General features: G+C 37.2%; 1 protein-coding gene, 1 non-coding gene and 1 pseudogene across 2 annotated transcripts; 1 reads left to right on the plus strand and 2 right to left on the minus strand.

Moving 5' to 3' along the window:
- Window positions 1-664: 664 nt before the first annotated feature.
- Window positions 665-1595, minus strand: LOC125112013 (olfactory receptor 8B3-like; annotated as a pseudogene).
- Window positions 1596-13364: 11769 nt separating this feature from the next.
- LOC125112315 (U6 spliceosomal RNA) lies at window positions 13365-13471 on the plus strand. The gene has a single exon (XR_007131108.1). It is a non-coding gene; the product is annotated as a U6 spliceosomal RNA (small nuclear RNA).
- A 12931-nt stretch (window positions 13472-26402) lies between these two features.
- LOC125111100 (olfactory receptor 8B3-like) lies at window positions 26403-27329 on the minus strand. Its single transcript, XM_047752921.1, has one exon. It carries the CDS (start codon window positions 27327-27329, stop codon window positions 26403-26405), a length of 927 nt encoding a protein of 308 aa, XP_047608877.1.
- Window positions 27330-27587: the final 258 nt, after the last annotated feature.

The raw sequence follows: 27587 nt of genomic DNA on the forward strand, positions 1-27587 counted from the left end.
AGAGCATCCCAATCAACCCTCTTACAGTAGCTGACAGATTAAAAACACCGCTAGTCAGGAGTTCCCTTCATGGAATCAGCAGTTAAGGAACCCGACTAGGATCCATGAGGATGCAGTCTGGATCCCTGACCTCGCTCAGTGGGCTAAGGATCCAGCGTTACTGTGAGCTGTGGTGTAGACTGCAGACATGGCTTGAATCCTGTCTTGCTGTGGGTATGGTATAGGCCAGAAGCTGTAGCTTTGATTCAACCCCTAGCCCAGGAACTTTCATATGCCACAGGTGCGGCCCTGAAAAGAAAGAAAAAAAAAAACACACCTAGTGATGAGTGGTCACTCTAGTGTTACCTAATTCCATTATTTGGAGACTATTTCTCATTTTTCCAGAGGAAAAAATAATTTCAAAATAATAATGAAAACAAATAGTATGTTTACCATTTAATGTTGTTACCAAGCAGGAAAAAGGTAAAAATAATACTGTGAAAATTGTGAGGAAAAAAAGAACACTTAGATATAAAGATAAAAATAAATTATTCAGAAAGGCTCAAATTTCTTTAAGATATTAGGGAAAAAAACACATTGGGAAAAATATAGAAGGCTGTCACTAAAATAAACACACAGAATCTCACTATCCTATAACTCATGCAAACATATATATGATTTCAAATCAAATATGTCTCCCACTCAGGATTTTTCTTATAGCAAGTTCAACATCTTTGTTCCTCAAGCTGTAAATAAAGAGGTTGAGCAAAGGAAATGTATTAGTATAAAAGACAGACGAGGTTTTTTCCTCCTCCATAGACCCAGCAGAAGATGGTTTGAGATACATAAATGCACCTGATCCAAAAAACAGAGACACAGCAATTATGTGGGAACTGCAGGTACTGAAAGCTTTTGATCTGCCTCTCCTGGAGCTGATGTGCAGGATGTTGAAGAGGATGAGACCATAAGAGACAGAGATGGTGAGACTGGGCACAATGATGTTGATGCCTCCCACAATGAAAACTTCCAGCTCACTGATGTACGTACTTGTGCAGGAGAGCTGGAGCAGAGGAGGGATGTCACAGAAATAATGGTTGATGGTGTCTGCATCACAGAAGGTCAGTTTCAGCATGCACCCAGTATGAGCTGTGGCACCAGAAAATGCCATCAAGTAGGAAGCAAGCATAAGGCTGGACACATTTTAGGGGACATAGCAATGTTATACAACAGTGGATTACAGATGGCCACATAGCAAACATAGGCCATTGATGTCAACATACAGCATTCAGAAATGATGAAAAAAACTGGAAAAGTAAAGTTGGATTATGCATCCAATGTAAGGGATAATATTTTTCTTTGATATGAAGTTAATCAGCATTTTGGGTGTAAACACAGAAGAATAACAGATATCTATGAAAGACAAGTTGAGAAGGAAGAAGTCCCTAGTGGTGTGTAGGTGTGAATTCAGCCCAATTAAGATTATCAATTTCATATTGCCCATCACAGTGACCATATACATTGCTAAGAATAGGAAGAACAGGGGGAGCTGGATCTGGTTGGTCTGTTAATCCCAAGAGAATGAATTCAGTCATGAAAGAGCCATTTCCAGGAGCCATTCTTCTCTAAGGGAATCTATGACAATAGGAGAAATTACATGTTTTCACAAAATATCTCCTCTCAAAAGGATGGTGTTTGGGCTGGGAATATCTGAGAGTAACCCTGCCTGGACTCATGGAATTGGGTTACTATTTTCATGAAACTGAGCAACATGGACTTTTCCTATTAGGGTCTTTGTAAGCGAAGTAGAAAAGAGCACCAAAACTTAGACTACAGGGGGAAGGGAACTGCTACCCTGCGAAAATTTGGCTAATCAGTTAAAAAACAACAACAACAAAAACACAATAAGAGAGAAGAAATGTGGACCAGGATAATGCTTCATCCTGGATCATGCTTCATGCATCTCAACATTTCTTCATCATGTGAACCCTCCCCTTACCAGTAAAATTGTAGGCTGAGACCTTACCAACTTGGCACTGGCCTCTAACACAGATTAGACGTGGTAGGGGGAGAAATAAGAGAATTGTTTCTTAATTAAATCTAAATGGCCAGAGTCCGGGACAGGTTACCTTACTGCTCCACATCACAGAGGAAAAAGCCTTAACTGTAGATGAGTGAGATTTCCACTCTTGAAGAGGGAACTTATTGGCTGATATAATGCATCCTTTGAGCTCCCTAACACCATCAAACATTCACAGATAGCCTCCTTCAAAGGATTGTTCTGTCTATTTTACTTGAGTCTCAGGATACTAAAATGGGAAGGAAATTGTCACATCTTAGATCCTTGGACTTCCACATCAAAAAATGACATGAATGTAAGTGGAATTCAGAATCTCACCCCCCTTCTTCTAGAAAACCCTGGTGTTTCCTTATTATTCATTTTACCCAGTTGTCTTAGGAGGGCAATTTCAGGATCTGAAGCTTGAGTCCTTTTTTTATATAATGATTTTTATTTTTTCCATGATATCTGATTTACATTGATCTGTCAATTTTCTACTGTACAGCATGGTGACACAGTTACACATACAAGTATACATTCTTTTTTCTCACACAATCATGCTCCATCATAAGTGACTGCATATAGTTCCAAGTGCTACAGAGCAGGATCTCATTGTTTATCCATTCTGAAGGCAACAGTCTTCAACTATTAAATTCAAGTTCACAATCCATTCCACTATCTCCCCCTCGGCAACCACAAGTCTATTCTCCAAGTCCATGATTTTCTTTTCTGTGGAAAGGTTCATTTGTGCCCTATATTAGATTCCAGATATAAGTGATACAATATGGTATTTGTCTTTCTCTTTCTGACTTACTTTACTCACTATGAGGGTCTCCAGTTCCATCCATGTTGCTGCAAATGGCATTATTTTGTTCTTTTTATGGCTGAGTAGTATTCCATTGTGTATATATACCACATCTTCCTAATCCAGTCATCTGTCGATGGACATTCGGGATGTTTCCATGTCTTGGCTATTGTGAATACAGCCACAATGAACATGCAGGTGCACATGTCTTTTTCAAGGAAAGTTTTGTCCGGATATATGTGCAAAAGAGGGATTGCTGGATCATATGGTAGTATCATGCACAGTTTTCTAAGGTACCTCTATACTTTTCTCCACCACAGTTGTACCAGCTTACATTCCCAACAGTGCAAGAGGGTTCCCTTTTCTCCACACCCGCTCCAGCATTTATTATTTGTGCACTTATTAATGATGGCCATTCTGACTGGTGTGAGGTGGTATCTCATGGTAGTTTTGATTTGCATTTCTCTGATAATCAGTGATGTTGAGCATTTTTTTCATGTGCTTGTTGGCCATCTGTGTATCTTCTTTGGAGAAATGTCTATTCAGGTCTTTTGCCCATTTTTCTGTTGGGTTCTTGGTTTTTTTGCTGTTGAGTTGTATAAGTTGCCTGTATACTCTAGAGATTAAGCCCTTGTTAGCTGTATCATTTGAAATTATTCTCTCACATTCTTTAAGTTGTCTTTTTGTTTTCTTTTTGGTTTCCTTTGCCCTGCAAAAGCTTTGTCAGTTTGATTAGGTCACATTGCTTTATTTTTGATTTGGGAGACTGACCTGAGAAAACATTTGAAAGGCTGATGTCAAAGAATGTTTTGCCTATGTTCTCTTCTAGGAGTTTGATGGTGTCTTGTCTTACATTTAAGTCATTAAGCCATTTTGAGTTTATTTTCATGCATAGCGTGAGGGTGTGTTCTAGGTTCGTTTATTTGCATGCACCTGTCCGGGTTTCCCAGCAATACTTGCTGAAAAGACTGTCTTTTTCCCATTTTATGTTCTTGCCTCCTTTGTTGAATATTAGTTGATCATACATGTCCGGGTTTATTTCTGGGTTCTCTATTCTCTTCCATTGGTCTATCTGTCTGTTTTGGTACAGTCATCAAGACAAATACCACACTGTCTTGATGACTATGGTTTTGTAATATTGCCTGAAGTCTGGGAGAGTTATGCCTGCTGCTTGGTTTTTGTTCCTCAGGATTGCTGTGGCAATTCTGGGTCTTTTGTGGTTCCGTATAAAATTTTGGATTGTTTGTTCTAGTTCTGTGAAAAATGTCATGGGTCATTTGATAGCAATTGCACTGAATCTGTAGATTACTTTGGGTAGTATGGCCATTTTTACAATACTAATTTTCCCAATCCAGAAACATGGAATATCTTTCTATTACTTTACATCTTCTTTAATTTCCTTGATTAATATTTTAGTTCTCATCATATAAGTCCCTTACCTCCTTGGTCAGGTGTATTCCCAGATATTTGATTTTCTGTGGTACAGTTTTAAAAGGTATTGCATTTTTGCATTCCTTTTCTAATATTTCATTGTTAGTATACAGAAATGAAACTGAGTTCTGAATGTTAATTTTATATCCCACTTTGCTGAATTTGTTGATCAGTTCAAGCAGTTTTGGGGTTGAGACCTTATGGTTTTATAAAATATAAATATAAAATCTGCATACAATGACAGTTATATCTCTTCTCTTCCTATTTGGATATCTTTTTATTTCTTTGGTTTGTCTGATTGCTGTGGCTAGGACTTCCAATACTATGTTGAGCAAGAGTGGTGAGAGTGGGCATCCTTGTCTTGTTTCAGATTTTAGTGGGAAGGCTTTCAATTTTTCTCCGTTGAGTATTATATTTGCTGTGGGTTTGTCATAAATGGTTTTGATTATGTTAAGGAATGTTCCCTTTATACCCACTTTGGTAAGAGTTTTGATCATGAATGGATGCTGGACTTTGTCAAATGCTTTTTCTGCATCTACTGAGATGATTGTATGGTTTCTTACTTTTCTTTTGTTAATGTGGTGTTTGATGTTGATTGATTTGCATATGGTGAACCATCCTTGTGAACCTGGGATGAATCCCAACTGGTTATAGTATATGATCTTTTTGATATGATGTTGGATTCTCCCAAACTAAAATTTTGTTGAGAATTTTTGTGTCTATATTCATCAAAGATATTGGCCTATATTTTTCCTTTTTGGTGGTATCTTTGTCTGGTTTTGGAATAAAGGTGATCTTCAACCTTTTGAAAAGTTTAAGGAGTATGGGCACCAGATCCTCTTTGTATGTTTTGTATAATTTGCCTGTGAAGCCGTTTGGTCCTGGACTGTTATTTGTAGGGAGTGTTTTTATGACATATTCAGTTTCATTTCTAGTGATCGGTCTGTTCAGTTGATCTATTTCTTCTTGATTCAGTTTTGGTAGGCTGTAAGTCTCTAGAAAGTTGTCCATTTCATCTAGGTTGTCAAATTTGTTGGCATACAATTGTTCATAGTATTCTCTCATGGTTTTTTGTATTTCTGTAGTATCTGCTGTGACTTCTCTTTTTTCATGCATTATTTTGATTATATGGGGTTTTTCTCTCCCCTTCTTGGTGAGTCTAGCCAGAGGTTTGTCAATTTTGTTTACCTTTTCAAAGAACCAGCTCTTGGTTTTATTAACTTTGTCTGTTGTTTTTTTAATTTCTATTTTATTGTTTTCCTCTTTGATCTTTATGATTTCCTTCCTTCTGCTGACTTTAGGTTTTTCTTGTTTTTCTCTTTCTAATTCACTTAGGTGGCGGGTTAAGTTGTCGATGTGAGATTTTTCTTCTTTTTTGAGAAAGGCCTCTATTGCTATGAACTTCCCTCTGAGCACTGCTTCGGCAGCATCCCAGAGATTTTGAGTGGTTGTGTCTTCATTATCATTTGTCTTGAGGTATTTTTCAATTTCCTTCTTGATTTCCTCATTAACCCATTGGTTTTTTAGTAGCATGTTGTTTAGTCTCCAGGTAGTAGTGTTTTCTCATTTCTTTCCCTATGGTTGATTTCTAGTTTCATGCCACTGTGGTCAGAGAAGATACCTGACATAATTTCTACACCCTTAAATTTGTTAAGGTTAGCTTTGTGCCCCAGTTTGTGATTGATGCTTGAGAATGTTCCGTGTGCACTTGAGAAGAATGTATATTCTGATTTTTTGGGATGTAATGTCCTGAAAATGTCAATAAAGTCTAACTTTTCTATTGTGTCCTTTAGGATCTCTATTGCCTTACTGATTTTTCTGTCTAGAGGATATGTCCATTGATGTGAGTGGGGTGTTAAAATCTACTATAATTGTATTCCCATCAATGTCTCCCTTTATGTCTGTTAGTATTTGTTGCAGGTATCTAGGTGCTCCCATATTAAGGGAATATATATATTGACGATTGTAATATCCTCTTCTTGAATGGATCCTTTAACCATTAAATAGTGTCCTTCTGTGTTGATGGCCTTCGTTTTAAAGTCTATTTTGTCTGATATGAGGGTTGTAACTCCTGCTTTCCTGTATTGTCCCTTGACAAGAAATATCTTTTCCCATCCCCTCACTTTCTTTCTTTTTTTTTTTTTTTTTTGGTCTTTTTGCTATTTCTTTGGGCCGCACTGGCGGCATATGGAGGTTCCCAGGCTAGGGGTCAAATCGGAGCTGTAGCCACTGGCCTACGCCAGAGCCACAGCAACTCGGGATCCGAGCCGCGTCTGCAACCTACACCACAGCTCACGGCAACGCTGGATCATTAACCCACTGAGCAAGGGCAGGGACCGAACCCGCAACCTCATGGTTCCTAGTCGGATTCGTTAACCACTGTGCCACGACGGGAACTCCTTAAAGGTTTTCTTTTTTTTTTTTGTCTTTTCCATCCCCTCACTTACAATCTATGTCCTTTGCCCTAAGGTGAGTCTCTTGTAGACAGCAGATTGAAGGTTTTTGTTTTTTATCCAACCTGCCACTCTGTCTCTTTTGATTAGAGCATTCAGTCCATTGACATTACTGATAAATATGTATTTATTGCCATTTTAAATCTTGTTTTCCAGTTGATTCTATGATTTTCTTTTCTTCCTTTCTTTTTTTGGTTGGATGGTTTCCATTTATTTTATGCTTGAATACTTTTCAGTTTTTGTGAATGTAATGTTTGGTTTTGATTTGTGGTTGCCCTGTTTTTTAAGTATGTTAACCCATTCCTATATCTGCTTGCTTTAGCCTGACAGTCATATAAGCTCAAACCCATCATATAAATAAAAAAAATTCATATTTTCTTTCCTTCTCCACCCTATATTATTTTTATGCCTTTAAAAAAAATTTTTTTAACATCTTCATGTTTAGATCTGTATGCTGGCTTATTTAAGGGATTGCTTTCCAATTGTGATTTCTTCCATTCTATTTCTTCTTACTTTTTTTTTAGACAAGTATTTGTTTCAAGTATTTGTTTTAGAATGCATTTCCATATTGCTGTACTCTTTTAGCTTTTGCTTGTTGGAGGAATTCTTTATTTCCTCTTCTATTTTGAATGATATTCTTGCTGGACAGAGTATTCTTGGCTGCAAATTTTTTCCTTTCAGCATTTTAAATATATCTTTCCACTCCCTTCTTGCCTGTAGTGTTTCTGTAGAGAAATTAGCTGATAGCCTTATGGGGGTTCCCTTATAATTAATGCTTTGTGTTTCTCTTGCTGCCTTTAGGATCCTATCTTTAACTTTTGCCATTTTTATTACATATGTCTTGGTGTTGGGCTGTTTGGCTTCAACTTTTTTGGGGCCCTGTGTGCTTCTTGTATCTTGATATCACTTTCCTTCAGATTTGGAAAGTTTCAGCCATAATTTCTTCAAATATATTTTCAATCCCCTTTTTCTTTTTCTTCTTCTGGAATTCCTATTATGCATAGATTGGCCTGCTTTATATTATCCCATAGATGTCTTATATTGCTTTCATGGTTTTTCATTTGGTTTTCTGTTTGCTGTCTTGATATAGTGATTTCCATTATTCTATCTTCCACATTACTGATTTATTCCTCTGCATTATTCATTCTTCTCTTTATTGCCTTTAGCTCAGTTTGCATCTCTGCAAATGAATTTTCTAGTTTTTGTTGGCTCCTCTTTATATTTTCTAGTTCCTTTCTAAGAGAATCTGCATTACTGTTCGTATCATCTCTTAATTCCTTGATATTCAGCCTTAATTCCTTAAGCATTTTCACTACCTCCCTTTTGAACTCCATGTCTCTGACTGCAGAGGTCTGTTTCATTGTTGACTGCTTTAGGTGAATTCTCCTATTCCTTTAACTGGGAATGGTTTCTAAACATCCTCATCTTGCTTATGTTTTTCTTTTTTTGTGAGTTTTGGGAAGCCAAACTGAGGTCTGGTTATACCCCTTTGTAAACAGACAGCAAATATTCAAACTCCCGCACCAAAAATAAATAGTATCTCCAGAGAACCCCTTTGTATTTTTGGGGGGGTTAATATTTATATTTGGTGTGGGAGTTTGAATATTTGCTGTCTCTTTCTTCAGTGTGAGCAGGCTGTTATCCCCAGGATGCTCAGTGTGTTTTCACGTAGAAGGAGGCAATGGGTAGGGACAGCAGTCAGTGCCTGGTAGTTGGGCTCTCAACAGCAGCAAGGACCTGCAGGAAGGTGGCACAGGCTACTCCTAGTTGCAGGGCCCTGGGAAGTGGTAATGAGTTCTAGAAAGATCTACAAGGTGACCAGAGCATTTGGCAGTGGCAGCAGCAGGGTGTGGTTTTCTCAAGGGAGTGAGAGCAACAGCTTGTATTCAACTTCGATGCCCTCCTCTGAGGTGACTGGAACCGCAGGCGGTGCCTGCTCAGGGACCCCTAGCAGTAGCAGGCCACAAATGCCTCTGGAGTCAGTGATAACTGCAATGGTTTGCCCACACCACCTGCAGACCATGCATGAAGCAACCCGTCTCACTTAACCCACATAGGAGGTGCTGCACAGGCTGCTCCTAGTTGCAGGATCCTGAGAAATGACAGAGATCAGGCATATGGATACTGCCTGGAGCATTCAGCAGTAGCAGCAACAGGGCCGGTGTATTCCCAGAGGTGTGAGAGAACCAACAGGTGGTGTTGGGTCACAGTGCCCTCCTCTGTGGTGCCCCTGAGGTGACTGAGACTGCAAGTGGTATCTATTCACAGATCCCCAGTGGTGGCGAGCCACTCCCACCTTTGCAGCCAGAGATAACTGTGGTGATCTGCCCCTGCCTCCTATAGACCATGCAAGAAGCACATTGTCCTGCTTAGCCCACAGGAGGTGCTGCACAAGCTGCTCCTAGTTGCAGGCTCCTGGGAAGGTACAGTGATCAATCATCTGGGCACTGCCCAGAGTATGTGGCAGTGGCAGCAGCAGGGCAGGTGTGTTCCCACGGGAGCAAGAGCAACAACAGGTGGTGTTCTGTGTGATGTCCTTCTCTATGGTTCCCCCTAGGGTGGTTGGGGCTGCCAGTGATTTTTGTTCAGGTATCCCCAGTGGCTGTGGGCCACACCCCCATCTGGAGTCAGGGATAACTGAGGTGATTTGCCCCTGCCACCTGTAGACACCGCAAGAATCACCCTTTCCCACTTAGCCCAAGCAGGAGGTGCTGCAACAGCTGCTCCTAGTTGTAGGGTCTTGGGAAGGGACAGTGCCTAAGTTTCTGGGCACTGCCCAGAGCGTTTGGCAGTGGCAGCTGCAAGGCGGGTGTGTTCCCAGGGGAGTGAGAGCAATAGCATATGGTGCTTGGCAGGCACCACATGGCACTTAGCCCTCTAATGCCCTTGGCTCACACAAGAGGAGCCTGGCCACTGGCAGCCAGCACAAGAAGCACCCAAACCCATAAAACACCAAGAGGCTTCTCGCCACACACAACCCGTGCCAGAGCCACAGGGTCTCCCTTTGACTAGCAGGCAGCTTCTCGCTGCATGCAGCCTGCACCAGAGCCACCCAGTCAGAGTCGCCCCGCCCTGTGAGAACCCAGAGGCAAGCACACGAGTGCTCAGGTGCAGGGAATTTCCTATGGCGGTCTGCCCCTCCTCTTCTTGCCCTCCCCAACAATGGCGTCTTGCCTCTCCTGCAGGTCTGGACCTTCTCCTGGGTTCCCACCCCCCAGCCCTTAGGGTACCTCTCCCCGCCTGTGGCACACTGCCCCTTAGCCTCTTAGGCTGTCTCCACACCGCCAACCCCAGCCCTCTGCTGGGGACGGACCTCTGGAGCCTGAGTCTCAGCACCTAGCCCCTACCCGAGCATCTCAGGCTGTGGTGTCTGGGCCAGTGATTCAGAAGATCTGCATAGCTCTCACTCTGCTTTGCAGTTCTCCGTCCAGCTACTGCTCTTTTCTTGGCCACTTTGAGGTCCCTCTGACTCGGCTGATCTTTCTGTCAGTTAAGTGGCTTCCCAGGATGTGAGTTCCTTTTCTCCTTCACATCTCCCTCTCAGGAATGCTAGTCCTGTCCTGATTCCTTTTCTCTCTCTCTCTCTTTTTCTCTTTTGTTCTACCCAGTTAGGTCAAGAGTTTCTTGCCCTTTTTGGAGGTTCAAGTTCTTTTGCCAGCATTCAGTTGATGTTCTGTGCGAGTTGTTCTACATGTAAATGTGTTTTTTTGATGTGTTTGTGGGAGAAAGTGAGCATGACCTCTTACTCCTCCACCACCTTGCTCCGCCTTCCTCCAATAAAATATTTGTAAATGAGAAAAGTAATATGTTAAAATATTTCTTAAAATCAAAACTGTTGGGAGGGTGAGAATATTACATACATACTACTGTAAAAAGTAGATAATTAATGCAAACCTACTGTATACCACAGGAAAATCTACACAAGTTTGTAATAAACTATATGGGAGAAAAGAATGGATATATTTATATTAAGACTGGTTATCTCTGCTGTACACCTGAAACTAATGCAACACTGTACATCAACTATATTTCAATGAAGTCAAATTAAGAAAACTACAGCTCCAATAAGGATATCTGAGTATACGAACAATTAAGAAAATATATGAGGCTGTGTGCTAGGTTTAAACATGTATAACCAGGTGCATTATATGTGAATTGTGACATCCATAACAAAGCGTGGAGGGGAATAAAAGCATAGCGTTTTGTTAGGAATTGAAGTTAAGCTTTTGTTTAAAGAAATACACTCTTACAACTATAAGGTATTCTATGTAAGCCCCATTATGACCAAAAAGAAGATATCTATACAAGGTATACAAAAGAAAAAAAGCAATTTACCAAAGTGTATCAACACAAAAATCATGAAACACAAAGAAAAATATCAAGAGAGGGAAAGAGAGACAAGAAAGAGAATAACAAGAAAAAGATGAAACAATTTACAAAATTTTGCAATAGTAAATCCTTCCCAATAAATAATTACTTTAAATGTCAATAGAGTAAACTCACTCATTAAAAGACAAAGTGTTAGTGAATGGATTATTAAAAAAGATACATATATATACTGTCTATGGTAAATTGGTACAACCACTATGGAAAACACTATGGAGGTTCCTCAGAAAACTAAATATAGAACTACCATATGACTCAAATTTGATTTAAGACCACATATACCCCAAAAGTAAAAGTGTAGGAAAAAAGTATTTCACGCAAAAATCAACCAAAAGAGATCAGGGATGGCTTGATGTATGTCAGACAAAGCATACTTAAGTCAAAAACTATCATAAGAGACAAAAAGGGCATTACCTAATTATAACAGTGAAAAGATGAATTCTATGTGAAAATGACATGTATAAATATACTTGCACTCATATTTAAAACACTTAAGTGTATAAAGCAAACACTGACAGGACTAAAAGGCGAAAGATACAATAGTAGCAAGAGACTTCAATACCCCACTTTCAATAATGAACAAATGTACTAGACTCAATATCAACTAAGAATGGAAGTGAAAAATATTATAAAATAAACAGACCCGACAGATATGCAGAAAATTCCATTCAATGGCAACAGAATTCAAATTCCTCTCTAGCCCATAACGAACTTTCTCTAGGATAGATCACATGTGAGGTCACAAAACACATCTTAACAAATTTACGAAGGTTGAAATCCTACCAAATATCTTCTCTGAGCACAGATGAATAAAACTAAAAATCAATAGTGGTAAGAAAACAGGAAAATCCACAATGATGTGGAAAATAAACAATACACTTCAAAAAATACTGGGTTAAATATAAATCAAAAGGAAAATTTAAAAAGAGAAAATCCTGTAATGATAAACACCTACAGTTTTTTTTTAAAAGCATAGACTCAAATCAACAACCTATCATTTAGACCTTGAAGAAATAGAAAAAAGAATAACTGAGGTCCAAAATGAACAGAAGGCAGGTAATAATAAAGATTAGAGTAAAAATTTATCAAAAAGAGAATAGAAAATAATAGTAAAAATCAATGAAACTAGTGAGCTTTTTTAAAGATAAAATTGACATGCCCTTATCAAGTCTAAATGAGAAAAAGGAGAGAAGTCTGAAGTAAACAAAATCAGCAGTGAGCATGGGGACAATACAATGATGCCACAGAGGTAAAAAGTACTATAAGATTTTATGAACATCTATATACATAAGGTAGAAGAAACAAGTTTCCCATCCTTCAAAACAAGTGGCCATGATTGAGAGACAGCCTCTCCTTTGCTCAAATCTTTCCATAATTTGATTTCTAAACAGATCAAAAAAATATAAATCCTTGATCTAAAGGCAATGAAAAACTGCATTTCTGGACAAAAGAACTTAGAAATGTGTACTAGCAAATCCTACAATGGGACAATATATATATTATTTAAAGAGAAGTCTACTAATCTGAGCTTTACATCATTTAAAGTATTAACTGTGCTAACAATGACCCACTTGAAGGAAAAAATGTCCCAAGATTTCCTAATATATAAACTCTCTACACCATCTAGAACATAATTCTTTTTTTTTTTTAATTTTTTTAGGGCTGCACTCATAGCATGTAGAGGTTCCTGAGCTAGAGGCTGAATGAGAGCTATAGCTACTGGCCATAGACACAGCCACAGCAATGAGGAATCTGAGCCAAATCTGTGATCTACACCACAGCTCATGGCAATGCCGGATCCCTGACCAACTGAGCGAGGCCACCGATCGAACCCATATCCTCATGGATACTAGTCAGGTTCATTTCTGCTATACCACAATGGGAACTCCCTAGAACATAACACTTAATAATGGAAAAAAGAAACAACAGGTCTTCAGGAAAAAAAACCTTCTTATAATTTCAACTGTCCTAAAATAATTTTCTTCCATATCAAAACTATAACAGTGTGAAAAATTAATCTGTTTTAATTTTCCCTATGAATTAAGGCATACAGCTATGTAGTCTGTGTAGGTCCCTATCAATAAAGAGAATCATTCTCGATTCCAAATTGTTTTAGATGTAATCTAAGTAAATAGCTCCCTCTAGGGGGACTTTTGTTTTAGACAGCATTTGAACTAAATTAAAATAAAAAAACAAAAACTCAAGAAGGCTTTAAGAATATTTTTAAAAATCAAGTTAAGGTCCCTGAGACATAGTGCTCACTCCAGCAGCACATATACTAAAACTGGAACAATACAGAGAAGACTTGCATGGCCCCTGAACAAGGATGACACACAAATTCATGAAGTGTTGCGTATTTTTTAATGTGAGAAAAAGAATGTATGTATATGGGTCACTTTGCTGCACAGCAGCAATTGACAGAACACTGTAAATCAACTATAGATAAAAAATTTAAAAAACAATTTAAAAATATCCCTGATATATACACACACACACATATGGATATTAGTCTTTTTTTTAACAGCAAAAGGAATAAATTATAATGTGGTGGGAAAAAAATTGGAAAAATTGCAAATTGGAAAAATTGGATAATTATTTTGCATTCTCCTAATATATGACAGAAGAAAAAAAAACAGTCCCATAAAATTTAAAATAGTTAAATTGGACATTATCAAAATTTTAAAAATCTCTGACAAAAATAATATTAAAAGAATGAAATAATACAAACATATGTAATAATGAATGTAAATCTAGAATATTAAAGAATATTTAAAGCACAAAAATAAGTAAACAATAAATCTGTCCACCCACAGTCACGGTGGTCTAAAGCCATTTCATTCTAAAGAATGAAATAATCCAAACACAGGAGGAATATATTTGCAAATCATGGATGTAACAATGTCAAGAGGCTCGGGGCATTTATAAAATCTTAGATTTCTATGAATATGATAAAAATCATGTTTTTTAATTAAGACTTTGCTAAGAGGTGATCTTTAAACTACAAAAAGGGGCGTTCCCGTCATGGCTCAGTGGTTAACGAATCCGACTAGGAACCATGAGGTTGCAGGTTCGGTCCCTGCCCTTGCTCAGTGGGTTAAGCATCCGGCGTTGCCGTGAGCTGTGGTGTAGGTTGCAGAAGCGGCTCGGATCCCACGTTGCTGTGGCTCTGGCATAGGCTGGCAGCTACAGCTCCAATTCAACCCCTAGCCTGGGAACCTCCATATGCCGCGAGAGCAGCCCAAAGAAATAGCAAAAAGACAAAAAATAAAATTAAAAAAAAAAAAAAAACTACAAAAAGGAATCCAAACAGCACTCTTTGCTTTTGATGTAATAACAAGTAGTATCATATAAATTATTTAATTTTGAGCTTCAGGGACTCAGGGGCTTGATATAGAGGGAGCCACAACACAAGTTGAAACCTTTAGGAAAGACACGAAATTATTTATACAAGAAAAAGGATGCTTTAACCCAGGTTGCCTTCGTGTCTTGAAGAAAATGTTCTGCTAAAATTTCACTTTAGAGATTGCACATTCCTTCAAGGAAAATGAGTTAGAAAATTTCTCTTCTCTCTTCCATCCCCTAGTGCTTACTTGACTTTTAGGCACAATCACTAACACATAACTATTGACTAATCTGAAAGACCGCTCAAAAAATGCATTACATGCAGACACATAAATTTCTGTACATACGTAATTTTCCCATGATAACCTACACAATTGTATCACAAATAGTAATTAATATTCTTTTTAGCAAATTGTTTTGTTTTCCATTTTTCTTGGCACCCCCTTTCCTGTTTAGCTTCTTTCCTTTCCATCCATAACCCAAAATTATTCACAAGTTTTACTTAAGCACCATCACATATTTTTCTACTTGCTCACAGAACCAAAATTTTATAAGGGTTTATAACAAAGTACATATTTTTGATCTCTTGATTTTGTCATTTTATAATACTTTATTAAAATCTCTTCAATATTCTCCATGTAGATATATAATAACTTACCTAATAACTACATCTTGATAAAACTTCACTATTTTTCCAGGTTTTTTTTTTAACTAAAATAAGCAATGCCAAAATAATCATTATCCATGCAGTAATTCATAGACTGGTACTTTTCTTTTTTTTTTGGCAAGTGGAAACATCTACAGCATGCAAAAGTTCCCAGGCCAGAGACTGTGCGTGTGCCACAGCAGTATTAGAGCCACAGAAGTGATAACACCAGATCCTTAAAATGTTGAGCTAACAGGGAACCCCAAAGGACCAGCATTCTTAGTTCAATGAAATAATTTCCCAAAATATTATCTTTCAGTTTAATAACAAATAGTTATCCAAAAGGCTACAATAATTAATATCTTTGCAGGTAATGTATGAAACTACCTTTGCTTCTCCCAGCATTTATGCCAACAAAAATGGTATTGGTGTTTTAGAAATGCGACAGTCTGAAAGATGTAAAGTGATATACATATATAACTGTTACTTTATTTTTTCTTTTATTTATTTTTTAACTCAAAGAATTTCATTATATTTATAGTTGTAACAATGATCATTGCAACCCAATTTTATACTATTTCCATCCCAAATAACTGTTACTTTAACTTGCATTCCCCTAACTATTACTGAGCTAGAGTATATTTTCATGAATTTGTAAAGCTCCTGAATTTGTTTTTCTGTAGCATTCCTGTTTAAATCATTTCCCTATTTTGTGTGCAATTACTTTCTTACTTCTTGTCTAGTTGTTGAACACAATGGATATCAATCCAATATTTGTCACACACATGTAAACTATATTTTTTCCCAATCTATTGTGATTCCATTGATATGCTTAAGGAATCTTTGGTCAAATGAAAGCTCTAAAATTTTATACAGACAAACATATACATTATACACACACACACACACACACACACACACACACAAAATGTTATGTGTATAGTATATACAGCTACCGATTATATCATAGCTATGATACTACCACTTTGACTTGAGAAACCATTATCTCTTACATGCATCACTACAGTCTCCCAATCTTCTCCATTATTCATCCATTGCCTTCTACAGTTTACTGCCAACTCATTAACATAGATAATCTTTCTAAAACATGTCATTGTTTTTAGTTTCCTGTACTCCATTTCACTCACAGAAAAAACTGCAGTTTTACAATGGCCTACAAGGTCCAACATCATCTTGCCTCTTGTTACATCTCTGTCCTCCTCCCCTTTGATGCTCTCCTTCACTCCTCTCATTCCACTGTTTTTCAAGCATGCAAAAAGTATCACCTTAGGTGTTTTGCTTTGACCATTACTCATCAAAAGCATATTTTCCCATATTTCTACTTAAAATGTCTTCTCAATGAATTAGTATCAATGTCCAACTATCTTTGTTACAGCCATATTTAATGTACTCTTGACACAGAGGTTGCTTCTCTTTGGATTGCTTCTCCGTCTTTGATGCCAAAGAACTGGGGCAGGGTTACTATGAGGCTTAAAATACAAGTTTAGTTTAGTTAACCCCAAAACAGTCTATTGGAAGACTTGCTTGGATATACTATTTAGGGAGTGATGTCACTAACAGGGCAATGCACATTGTTTCTGACTTCACTCCCCATCACAACAAGAACAACTAACAAATATTCGTGGGCCAGACACCACTGTGAAAATTTTTTGACACAAGGGTGAATCTTAAGCAATCCCTTGCACCACAGAAACTGAAATGGACTGCATTAAAAGGCATCGCTACATGCTGATCACATTCCCCTTACCCCTACCTCCCCATCTCAAAAGCTGGCAAAGCACTGAACAAAGACGGCTAGGGTTCTCCTGTTAGGAAAAGAAAACCTAGATTGGACCTCCAGTTCCCCCGGCACTGTGGGTCATTTCTTCAGAGATCCATTCTGACTTCACTTTATGGAGATCACAGGGGACTCTATGGGCTTCAGCAAGTGGGAATGAGATTGTAGGAGGGAGGGAGTTTCATTTTTTGCATGTGGCTGTCCAGTCTTCCCAAAGCCAATATTAAAAAGATTATCTTTCTCTGTGGTATATAGTTAGATCCTTCATCCTATATTAATTGACCATAAACGGGGGGTTTATCGGCTCTCCACTCTGTTTCAGTGATCTATGTGACTATTTCTATCTCAATACTATACTCTTTTGATTACTTTGTAACATACTTTAAAATCAGGATGCATAATTCCTTCAGCTTTGATTTTCTTCCTTAAGATTGCTGTGGCATGAGAGGTCTTTTCCGGTTTCTTTCAAGTTTTAGCATTGTTCAAGTTCTGGGTAAAATGCCTTGATAAAAATTGTACTGCATCTTTAGATGGCTTTGGGTGGTATGTACATCTTAGCAGGATTAATTCTTCCAATCCATTTATTTGTGGCTTCTTCAATTTCTTTCACCAGTATCTTGTAGTTTTCAACTAGAGATCTTTCCTCTTCTCAATTAATTCATTCCTAGGTATTTTATACTTTTTCAATGCAATTGTAAATTAGGTAGTTTTCTTATCTTTCTGAAAGTTCATTGTTAATGCATAGAAGCACAATAAAATTTTATTGATTTTTTTATTACTCCATGACTTTATTACATTTATAGTTGTACAATGATCACCACAATCCAATTTTATAGGATTTCCATCCCACAACCCCAGTGCATCCCCCCACACCCCGAACTGTCTTCTTTGGAAACCATAAGTTTTTCAAAGTCTGAGTCAGTATCTGTTCTGCAAAGAAGTTCATTCTGTCCTTTTTTCAGATTCCACATGTCAATAAAAGCATTTGATGTTGGTGTCTCATTGTACGGCTGACTTCACTTAGCATGATAATTTCTAGGTCCATCCATGTTGCTAAAAATGCCGGTATTTCGTTCTTTTTAATGGCTGAGTAATATTCCATTGTGTATATGCACCACATCTTCTTTATCCACTCCTCTGTTGATGGACATTTAGGTTGTTTCCATGTCTTGGCTATTTAAAATAGTGCTGCAATGAACATTAGAGTACCTGTGTCTTTGTGAGTCATGGTTTTCTCTGGATAGATGCCCAGGAGTGGGACTGCTGGATCCAATGGTAGTTTATGTTTAGTTTTCTGAGGAATCTCCATACTGTTTTCCGCAGTGGTTGCACCAATTTACAATCCCACCAACAGTGTACTAGGGTTCCTTTTTCTCCACACCCTCACCAGCACTTATTGTTTGTAGACTTTTGGATGATGGCCATCTGGCTGGTGTAAGGTGGTACCTCATCGTGGTTTTGACTTGCAGTTCTCTAATAAGGAAAGATGTTGAAGATCTTTTCATGTGTTTTCTGGCCATCCGTATGTCTTCTTTGGAGAATTATCTGTTTAGATCTTCTGCCCATTTTTTGATGGGGTTGTTTGTTTTTTGGGTATGGAGCTGCAGAAGGTGTTTATAAATTTTGGAGATTAATCCCTTGTCAATCAATTCACTTGCAAAGATTTTCTCCTATTCTGTGGGTTGTCTTTTCATTTTGTTGAGAATTTCCTTTGCTGTGCAGAAACACTGAAGTTTGAGTAGGTCCCATTTGTTTATTTTTGTTTTTGTTGTCAGTACTCTAAGAGGTGGATCTGAGAAGATGTTGCTGTCGTTTATGTCAGAGAGGGTTTGGCCTATGTTTTACTCTAAGGGTTATATAGTAACTGGTCTTATATCTAGGTCTTCAATCCATTTTGAATTTATTTTTGTATATGGTGTTAGGGAGTGTTCTCATTTCATTCTTTTCCATGTGGCTGTCCAGTTTTCCCAGGACCATTTATTGAACAGGCTGTCTTTTCTCCATTGTATATTCTTGCCTTCTTTGTCATAGATTAGTTGGCTGTAGGTGCGTGGGTTGAATTCAGGGCTTTCTATCCTGTTCCACTGATGTAAATTTCCATCTTTGTGGGGACCCTCCTGCACTGCTGGTGGGAATGTAAACTGGTACAGCCACTATGGAGAACAGTTTGGAGATACCTTAGAAATCTATACATAGAACTTCCATATGACCTCACAATCCCACTCTTGGGCATATATCTGGACAAAACTCTACTTAAAAGAGACACATGCACCCGCATGTTCATTGCAGCACTATTCACAATAGCCAAGACATGGAAACAACGCAAATGTCCACCAACAGAGGATTGGATTTGGAAGATGTGATATATATACAAAATGGAATACTACTCAGCCATAAAAAAGAATGACATAATGCCATTTGCAGCAACATGGATGGAACTAGAGAATCTCATACTGAGTGAAATGAGCCAGAAAGACAAAGACAAATACCATATGATATCACTTATAACTGGAATCTAATATCCAGCACAAATGAACATCTCCTCAGAAAAGAAAATCATGGACTTGGAGAAGAGACTTGTGGCTGCCTGATGGGAGGGGGAGGGAGTGGGAGGGATCGGGAGCTTGGGCTTATCAGACACAACTTAGAATAGATTTACAAGGAGATCCTGCTGAATAGCATTGAGAACTTTGTCTAGATACTCATGTTGCAACAGAACAAAGGGTGGAGAAAAAATGTAATTGTAATGTATACATGTAAGGATAACCTGATCCCCTTGCTGTACAGTGGGAAAATAAAAAAATTTAAAAAAAAATTTAAAAAATAAAAAAATAAAACACACTAAAAAAAAAATTTTTCCATCTTTGTGCCAGTACCATACAGTTTTGATGACTGTTGCTTTGTAGTATAGTCTGAAGTCCAGGAGCCTGATTTCTCCAGCTCCATTTTTCTTTCTCAGGATATCTTTGGCTATTCTGGGTCTTTTGTGCTTCCAGACAAATTTTAAAATATTGTGTTCGAGTTCTGTGAAAAATGTCCTTGATGATTTGATAGGGATTGCATTGAATCTGTATATTGCCTTGGGTAGTATAGTCATTTTGATAATATTAACTCTTCCAATCCACAAGCATGGTATATCTTTCCATCTCTTTGTGTCATCTTTGATTCTTTTCATCAGTGTCTTATAGTTTTCAGAGTACAGGTCTTTTGTCTCTTTAGGTAGGTTTACTCCTAGGTATTTTATTCTTTTGGATGTAATGGTAAATGGGGTTGCGTCCCTAATTTCTGTTTCTGATCTTTCATTGTTAGTGTATAGAAATGCCATCAATTTCTGTGTACTAATTTTGTATCCTGCAACTTTGCCAAATTCATTGATGAGCTCTAATAGAAATTTTATTGATTTTGTATCCTGCAAATTTACTGAGTTTAATAGTTTTAACAGTTTTTGATGGAGTCTTTATATTATATCATATCATGTGAAAACAGTGACAGTTTTCATTCTTCCTTTCTAATTTGGGAACTCTTTACTACTTTTTCTTATCTAATTTCTGTGGTAAAACTTCTAACACAATATTGAATAAAGATGGTGAGAGTGAACATCCTTGTCTTGTTTCTAATTTTAGAGTAACAGTTTTCAGTTTTCCAGTATTGGGTATGATGTTAGTTATGTGCTTGTCATATTTGGTCTTTATCATGTTATGTTCAAACTCTATGTTCACTTGTTAGGAGTTTTTCATGAATAGATTTTAAATATTTTTGTTGTCTTTTTTTTGTCTTTTTTTTAGGGCTGCACCCACAACATATGGAGATTCCCAGGCAAGGGGTCTATTCAGAGCTGTTGCCACCAGCCTATGCCAGTCACAGCAATGCCAGATCCCAGCCACATCTGCAACCTACACCACAGCTCGTGGCAACGCTGGATCCTTAATCCACTGAGAGAGGCCAGGGATCGAACCCACAACCTCATGGTTCCTAGTCAGATTCATTTCCACTGAGCCACAACGGGAACTCCTAGATTTTAAATTTTAACAAATGTTTTTTTCTGCCTCTATTGAGATGATCATTTGATTTTTATTCATTTCATTAATGTAATGCATCACACTGAGTGGTGAACGCTGAACCATCCTTGCATCCCTACAATTAAATCCCCCTTGATAAAAATGTATGATTGTTATAATATGTTGTTGAATTAGGCTTCCTAATATTTTGTTTAGGATTTTTGCATCTGTGGTCATCAGGGCTGTAATTTTTTTCACTGCAGAAACTTGGGAGCATATTTCAGTCTGCTATCTATGCATTTCCTTATTGATGGTAGTCTGTTAAGAACTTCATTTCCTTTTTTTTTTTTTTGCCATTTCTAGGGCCGCTCCCACGGCATATGGAGGTTCACAGGCTAGGGGTCCAATCGGAGCTGCAGCCGCTGGCCTACACCAGAGCCACAGCAACGCAGGATCTGAGCCATGTCTGCAACTTAAACCATAGCTCATGGCAATGCCAGATCCTTAACCCACTGAGCAAGGCCAGGGATCAAACCTGCAACCTCATGGTTCCTAGTCAGATTCGTTAACCACTGAGCCACGATGGGAACTCCCAAGATTTCCTGTATTTTGTTAAGGATTTTTGCATCTGTGGTCATCAGGGCTGTAATTTTTTTCACTGCAGAAACTTGGGAACATATTTCAGTCTGCTATCTATGCAGTTCCTTATTGATGGTAGTCTGTCAAGAACTTTATTTCCACTTGTTACAGTCATGGAAGAATGAAGGGGAATAAAAAAAGACAAGTATATGATTTTCCTCTTAATTTTTTGTTCATGTTCCCCTTCATTTTGATGAAGCCACTTGTAACCTTGCTATCTCATAAAAGTTAATTTTTATATGATTTTTATTTTTTTCATTATAGCTGGTTTACAGTGTTCTGTCAATTTTCTACCATACAGCATGGTGACCCAGTTATACACACAAGTATACATTCTTTTTTCTCACATTATCATGCTCCATCATAAGTGACCAGACATAGTTCCCAGGGCTACACAGCAGGATCTCATTGCTAATACATTCCAAAGGCAATAGTCTGCATCTATTAACCCCAAGCTCCCAATCCATCCCTTTCCCTCCCCCTCCGCCTTTGCAACCCACAAGTCTATTCTCCAAGTCCATGAGTTTCTTTTCTGTGGAAAGGTTCATTTGCACCATATGCTAGATTCCAGATATGAGTGATATCATATGGTATTTGTCTTTCTCTTTCTTTCTTCACTCAGTATGAGAGTCTCTAGTTCCATCCATTTGCTGCAAATGGCATTACTTTGCTCTTTTTTATGGCTGAGCAGTATTCCATTGTGTATATATACCACATCTTCCTAATCCAATCATCTGTTGATGGACATTTGCGTTGTTTCCATGTCTTGGCTATTGTGAAAAGTGCTGCAAGGAACATGCAGGTGCATGTGTCTTTTTCAAGGAAAGTTTTGTCCGGATATATGCCCAAGAGTGGCATTGTTGGGTCATATTTTAGAAAAGATTCTAAATGTAGATACAGGGAGTTGCCTTGTGGCATATCAGGTTAAGGACCTGACATTGTCACTGCAGTGGTGTGGGTCACTGCTGTGCAGTGGATTCGATCACTGGCCTAGGAAATTCCACATATGGCAGGCATAGCCTAAATAAATAAATAATGTAGATATAGATCTGGTCATATTGTCCTCAATTAAAATAATTACAAAAGTTCCAAGTCAAAGCTGAGTAAAGGAAGAATGTAAAAAGTAGAAATGATGTATAGATGGAAATATTTATTGGTAAAATACAGGCATAATTAAACTTAATGGTATTTGATTAAATTAATTCAAAAGACTTTATTTTTACTTTCATTGAATAGCTTCTAAAGGTTTACTAATGCTTACCTATTTAAATAAAATGATATAGGACATTTCAAGGGAAGAACTCCTGTTTTAAATTTGACAAATCACTGTTATTACTTAAATCTCTCAAATATTTCTAATGTGCAAAGAAAATAAAATCTGGAAGGACTAAGTCCTAAAGCCACCATATTAAAATTCAAGTAAACTGACCTCAAACACTAGAATTCTGTGACTCACTTTGTCCACATGACAGTACCATACCTACAGTTAGCTACTCACTAATATTTAATGAGTATTAGTTGAACATCCATGAGGTAATAGAAACTGAGATATAAAGGTTTAAAAAGAAATTTTATATCCTTAAAGTTTCGATCCTTTAGTACTATATACACATATCTTCTGGGTAGACATGTCCAGAATATTCTCCAATTGAGATCTGAAACTCTACAATGCAATACCCATTTGCTGAAGTTCATTCAACTTAAATATAAAACTGCCTAACACACTGAGATATTCATAAAGTATTAAGGAATCAGAAAACACTCCAAAGAAGGTATAACTGGTAGGTAATAGGATAAGGAAAAACAGATGTTAGTAATTACAGGCATAGGAAAGAACTGGCTCAAAGGTCAAAATTACATCAACTACAAAACAAATTTTCTGAGCTGTGAAAGACAATTTTTCCCTCTGTAAGGTTTAATCCACAGTGTTTATCTAGTACTTAGAATTCTACAATAGTTTAACAATTTTCATAATGAGCTACATTTCAAATTTCAGTTCCAGTAAGCAATGATAAGCAATTCATTGACACAAATATCTATAAACTCTTCTTTCCTGGATAGAAGTGAAGGTATTAGAAATTTAGGGACTAATTAAATGCTGTAGAGTTTGTTTATTGGTTGGTTCCTTAATTTTCTGCCAGTGACAGGGTTTCTAATAATCACATTATGAGTATACACATACAAACGCCAAGAGTTAATGATTTATTCATGCTACTTAACTGAGTACAGCTGACTTCCTCCTTCAGACTCAGGTCTATTGTGATCTCCAGAAACAATTCTTATCCCAGGAGGTAAGATATAAATAGTATTTAAATACTTTTATTAATTTTACCAATTAGTCAAAGACAAATTAATTTTAGAAAGTTTATCTTTTCTGTAAATGAAACAGATTCCATTCGCATTTTGATGCTCATGAAATGAAAGATTAGTGACAGAGTTTAAGCCACTCTTGTGGTTACCCCAAATTATGACAGAATACATAACACACCAGACACACATCTGCAATGTCCACAAAGATTTTCAAATAGCAGAGACATTATTTACTTGTTTGTATACACTTTTCTTTCAATAAAAAAAAAAGTTTTCAAAAAGAAGAGTAAGTTAAAATAAACAGAAAAATTCATAAATAAACAGAAAAATTCAAAGTCAACTATTTCATATAATTAGAACTTGAATAATTAAAATAAATCATGTTGAAACTGGGATCAGGAGATGAGAACAGGGTGGTCATTTTAAATCTAAAACAAGGATTTAGCAATCCAAAGCATCTAAAACATCAAACAGACCAACAAAGAGTTACACTAAATTTTAAAATAACAAAATATTAGAAAAGTGGTAACTAGTAATAATCATCAAAAGTTTCATAAAAACTACCTAAAATTTCACTGGATACATCAAATTGAGAATTTTTAGAGTAGCCTCTTTTTTAGGGGCTTTTTTTCCCCAAAGGATGATAGTCCAATATCTTTTTCCAAAAAGCATGTCACAATTTGGTTTATTCGCCCCATATTTCTTAAATTATTCACTGCTACGCCAGCTGCAGTTCAAATTTCCATACTTAAAAATCCATATGGAAGTATCATATGGAAGCCAATAAAAACAGGAATGATTTAGTTGTTTCTAAGTCCATCAGCCCTGTGTTTAGATTTTTTTAAAAATTCAAGTAACTTATGTTTTCATTATCTACAAAAATTATGAGATCTCCATAACAATCCTAGGGGCCTTCCAGAAAGGAGAGAGCAAAGGTATTATCCATCATTTTTCTTTCTAACTTGAGTTCCTATCACCCCTAATTATTTCATCTCCTAAAGCAACAGCCCTTTCTCTACCTGGTTCCCCAAACATGGCCAAACATTATTAATGTACGGACACTGTGCATTATAGCTTTATCAAAGTTTTATGGACAGTGGAATATATTTACAGTACTCAATAGAATAGGATGCAAATACAAATGAAAGGAGGTTCTTAATCCTCATGACCACTCCCCATGGGAGACCTCTTATTTACTGACCATGTGTCTCTCTGAGTCCTGATATATTGCCATGATTCTGGGCTTCTTTTTCTCCCATGCTTTGTTCTGTAAATTACAAACACTTGCAAACATTCTAATTCAATTTTCTTAATTTTGCAGAAAAAATAAATTCCCTATTTGAGCCAATTTTTCTTCCCAATATACTAACACTAAAGTCCTCCTATTTCCCAACAAAAAGATCAAGCCTGTTTTCCTAAAAAAATTAATTGAAATAGCGGTGATACCAACACTGAGAGAAATTCATGTGTCATTTTGCAACAAGGCAGAGTTACTCTGAAAATAGCAATGTTCTCTCATATTCCACCCTTACTGAAATAAAATAAACAGAAGAAAGTAGAAGCAAAATAGACTACAAAGTAGCAGACTTGAAATCAGAAGGCTAAGAGTTGAGAAGAGAATTTTTCTTTATGAAGCTGGATGACAAGTATATTTAAGGATCTGAGCTTAACTTTCCCATGCCTACAAAAAAAAAAAATACTTTAATGATTTGTTATGTCTTGCTTTGACTGTACAAAGGTAGAAACAAACTCTTTCCCAAAAGAAGCTTGCTACACAATGTAAACATATGCAAAATGGATTATCATTGACAGTCTTTAGGAACCTTCAAACACCAGCATTCAGCATTTAAAGGAGACATGCTTGCCCACTGAAAAAAGAGCACAAAGAGTATATTATTCAGATAGATATTCTCCTAGAATAGCAAGTGGCAGATAAGAACACCTTCAATGATACAACATCATTCTAGCATTACTTATTTCCATTATTTGAAGACTGGTCAATATGCTTCAGAGGAAAACACAAGTTCAAAATGACACTGATATGAAAGACTGAGATTATATATTACTCAATGTTATTACTAAACAAGAAAAAGTAGTTGGAGAAGATATTGTGGTAATGTGAGGGGGAAAAGAAGACCTACTCTATAAAGGTTGGATATAGAAGTTCACTGGTGACTAATCAGGTTAAGGATCTGGCATTATCATTGCCTTCGCTCTGGTTACAGCTGTGGCTTGGGTTTGAACCCTGGCCTGGGAACGTCTGCATCCCACAGCTGAAAAAAAAAAGACTGGAAATGAGTTATGAAAAAAGACTCAAATTTCTTTTACCATGTTAAGGAAAAAATAGGATTAAAAGGCTGCCATTAAAAACATTTTAATTAAACGCATAGAATCTTCTTGTCATATAACTAACTCTACAGATAGATACTCTTTGATCAAAACTCTGTCCTTTTATCTTTTATACACTGTTGGTAAATCTTTTCTTTTTATTTATGTATTTTTTAATTTATTTTATTTTTTATTAAAGTATAATTTATTTATAAAAACAAAAACAAAAACCTATATCCTACCCAGGGTTTTTCTCAGAGCACGTTTAACATCTTTGTTCCTCAAGCTGTAAATTAATGGATTCAGCAAGGGAACTATATTGGTATAAAAGACAGAAGAGATTTTTCCCTCATCCACAGATTGAGCAGATGGTCTGAGATACATAAATGCAACTGATCCAAAGAACAGAGACACAGCAATTATGTGGGAACTGCAGGTGCTGAACGCTTTAAACCTGCCTTTCCTGGAGCTGATGTGAAGGATGCTGGAGAGGATAAGACCATAAGAGACAGAGATGGTGAGACTGGGCACAATGATGTTGATGCCCACCACAATGAAGACTACCATATCATTGATGTAGGTACTTGTGCAGGAGAGCTGGAGCAGAGGAGGGATGTCACAGAAGTAATGGTTGATGGTATTTGCATCACAGAAGGTCAGTCTCAGCATGCACCCAGTGTGAGCCGTGGCACCAGAAAATGCCATCAAGTAGGAAGCAAGCATAAGGCTGGAACACACTTTAGGAGACATGGCAATGTTATACAACAGGGGGTTACAGATGGCCACATAGCGATCATGGGCCATTGAAGTCAGCACATAGCACTCAGAAATAGCAAAAAAAAAACAGAAAAAGTAAAGTTGGGTCATACACCCCATGAGAGAAATAATATTCTTCTCTGATATGAAGTTAATCAGCATTTTGGGTGTAAACACAGAAGAGTAACAGAGATCTATGAAGGACAGGTTGAAGAGAAAAAAGTACATAGGGGTATGTAGGTGTGAATTTAGCACAACTAGAATTATCAAGCCCAAATTGCCCATCACAGTGACCATATACATTACTAGAAACAGGAAAAACAGAGGGAGTTGGAGATCTGGTTGGTCTGTTAATCCCAACAGAATGAATTGAGTCACAAAAGAACCATTTCCAGAAGCCATCCTTTTCTAGACAATCTGTGGATACAGGAGAAAGAGTTACAGAGAAAAATTCAACTTTTTCCACAATATCTCCTCTCAAAAGAGTGGTATATGCACTGGGATGGTGTACGATTAGCTCAACCTTCAACCATAGAATTGACTTTACCATTATCATGAAACTGAGTGACATGAACATTCCTTTGTTAGTCTTTATAAAGTACCTAAACAAAGAGTATCAAAACTTAGCCTACAGCATGAAGGCCTCTGTTTCCATATGTA

This window comes from Phacochoerus africanus, chromosome 11, assembly GCF_016906955.1.
Source record: "Phacochoerus africanus isolate WHEZ1 chromosome 11, ROS_Pafr_v1, whole genome shotgun sequence".
Taxonomy (NCBI): Eukaryota; Metazoa; Chordata; class Mammalia; order Artiodactyla; family Suidae; genus Phacochoerus; species Phacochoerus africanus.

Coding starts and splice junctions, on each gene's coding strand:
- LOC125111100 (XM_047752921.1), bottom strand. CDS start 27,329: ATGGCTTCTGGAAATGGTTCTTTTGTGACTCAATTCATTCTGTTGGGA.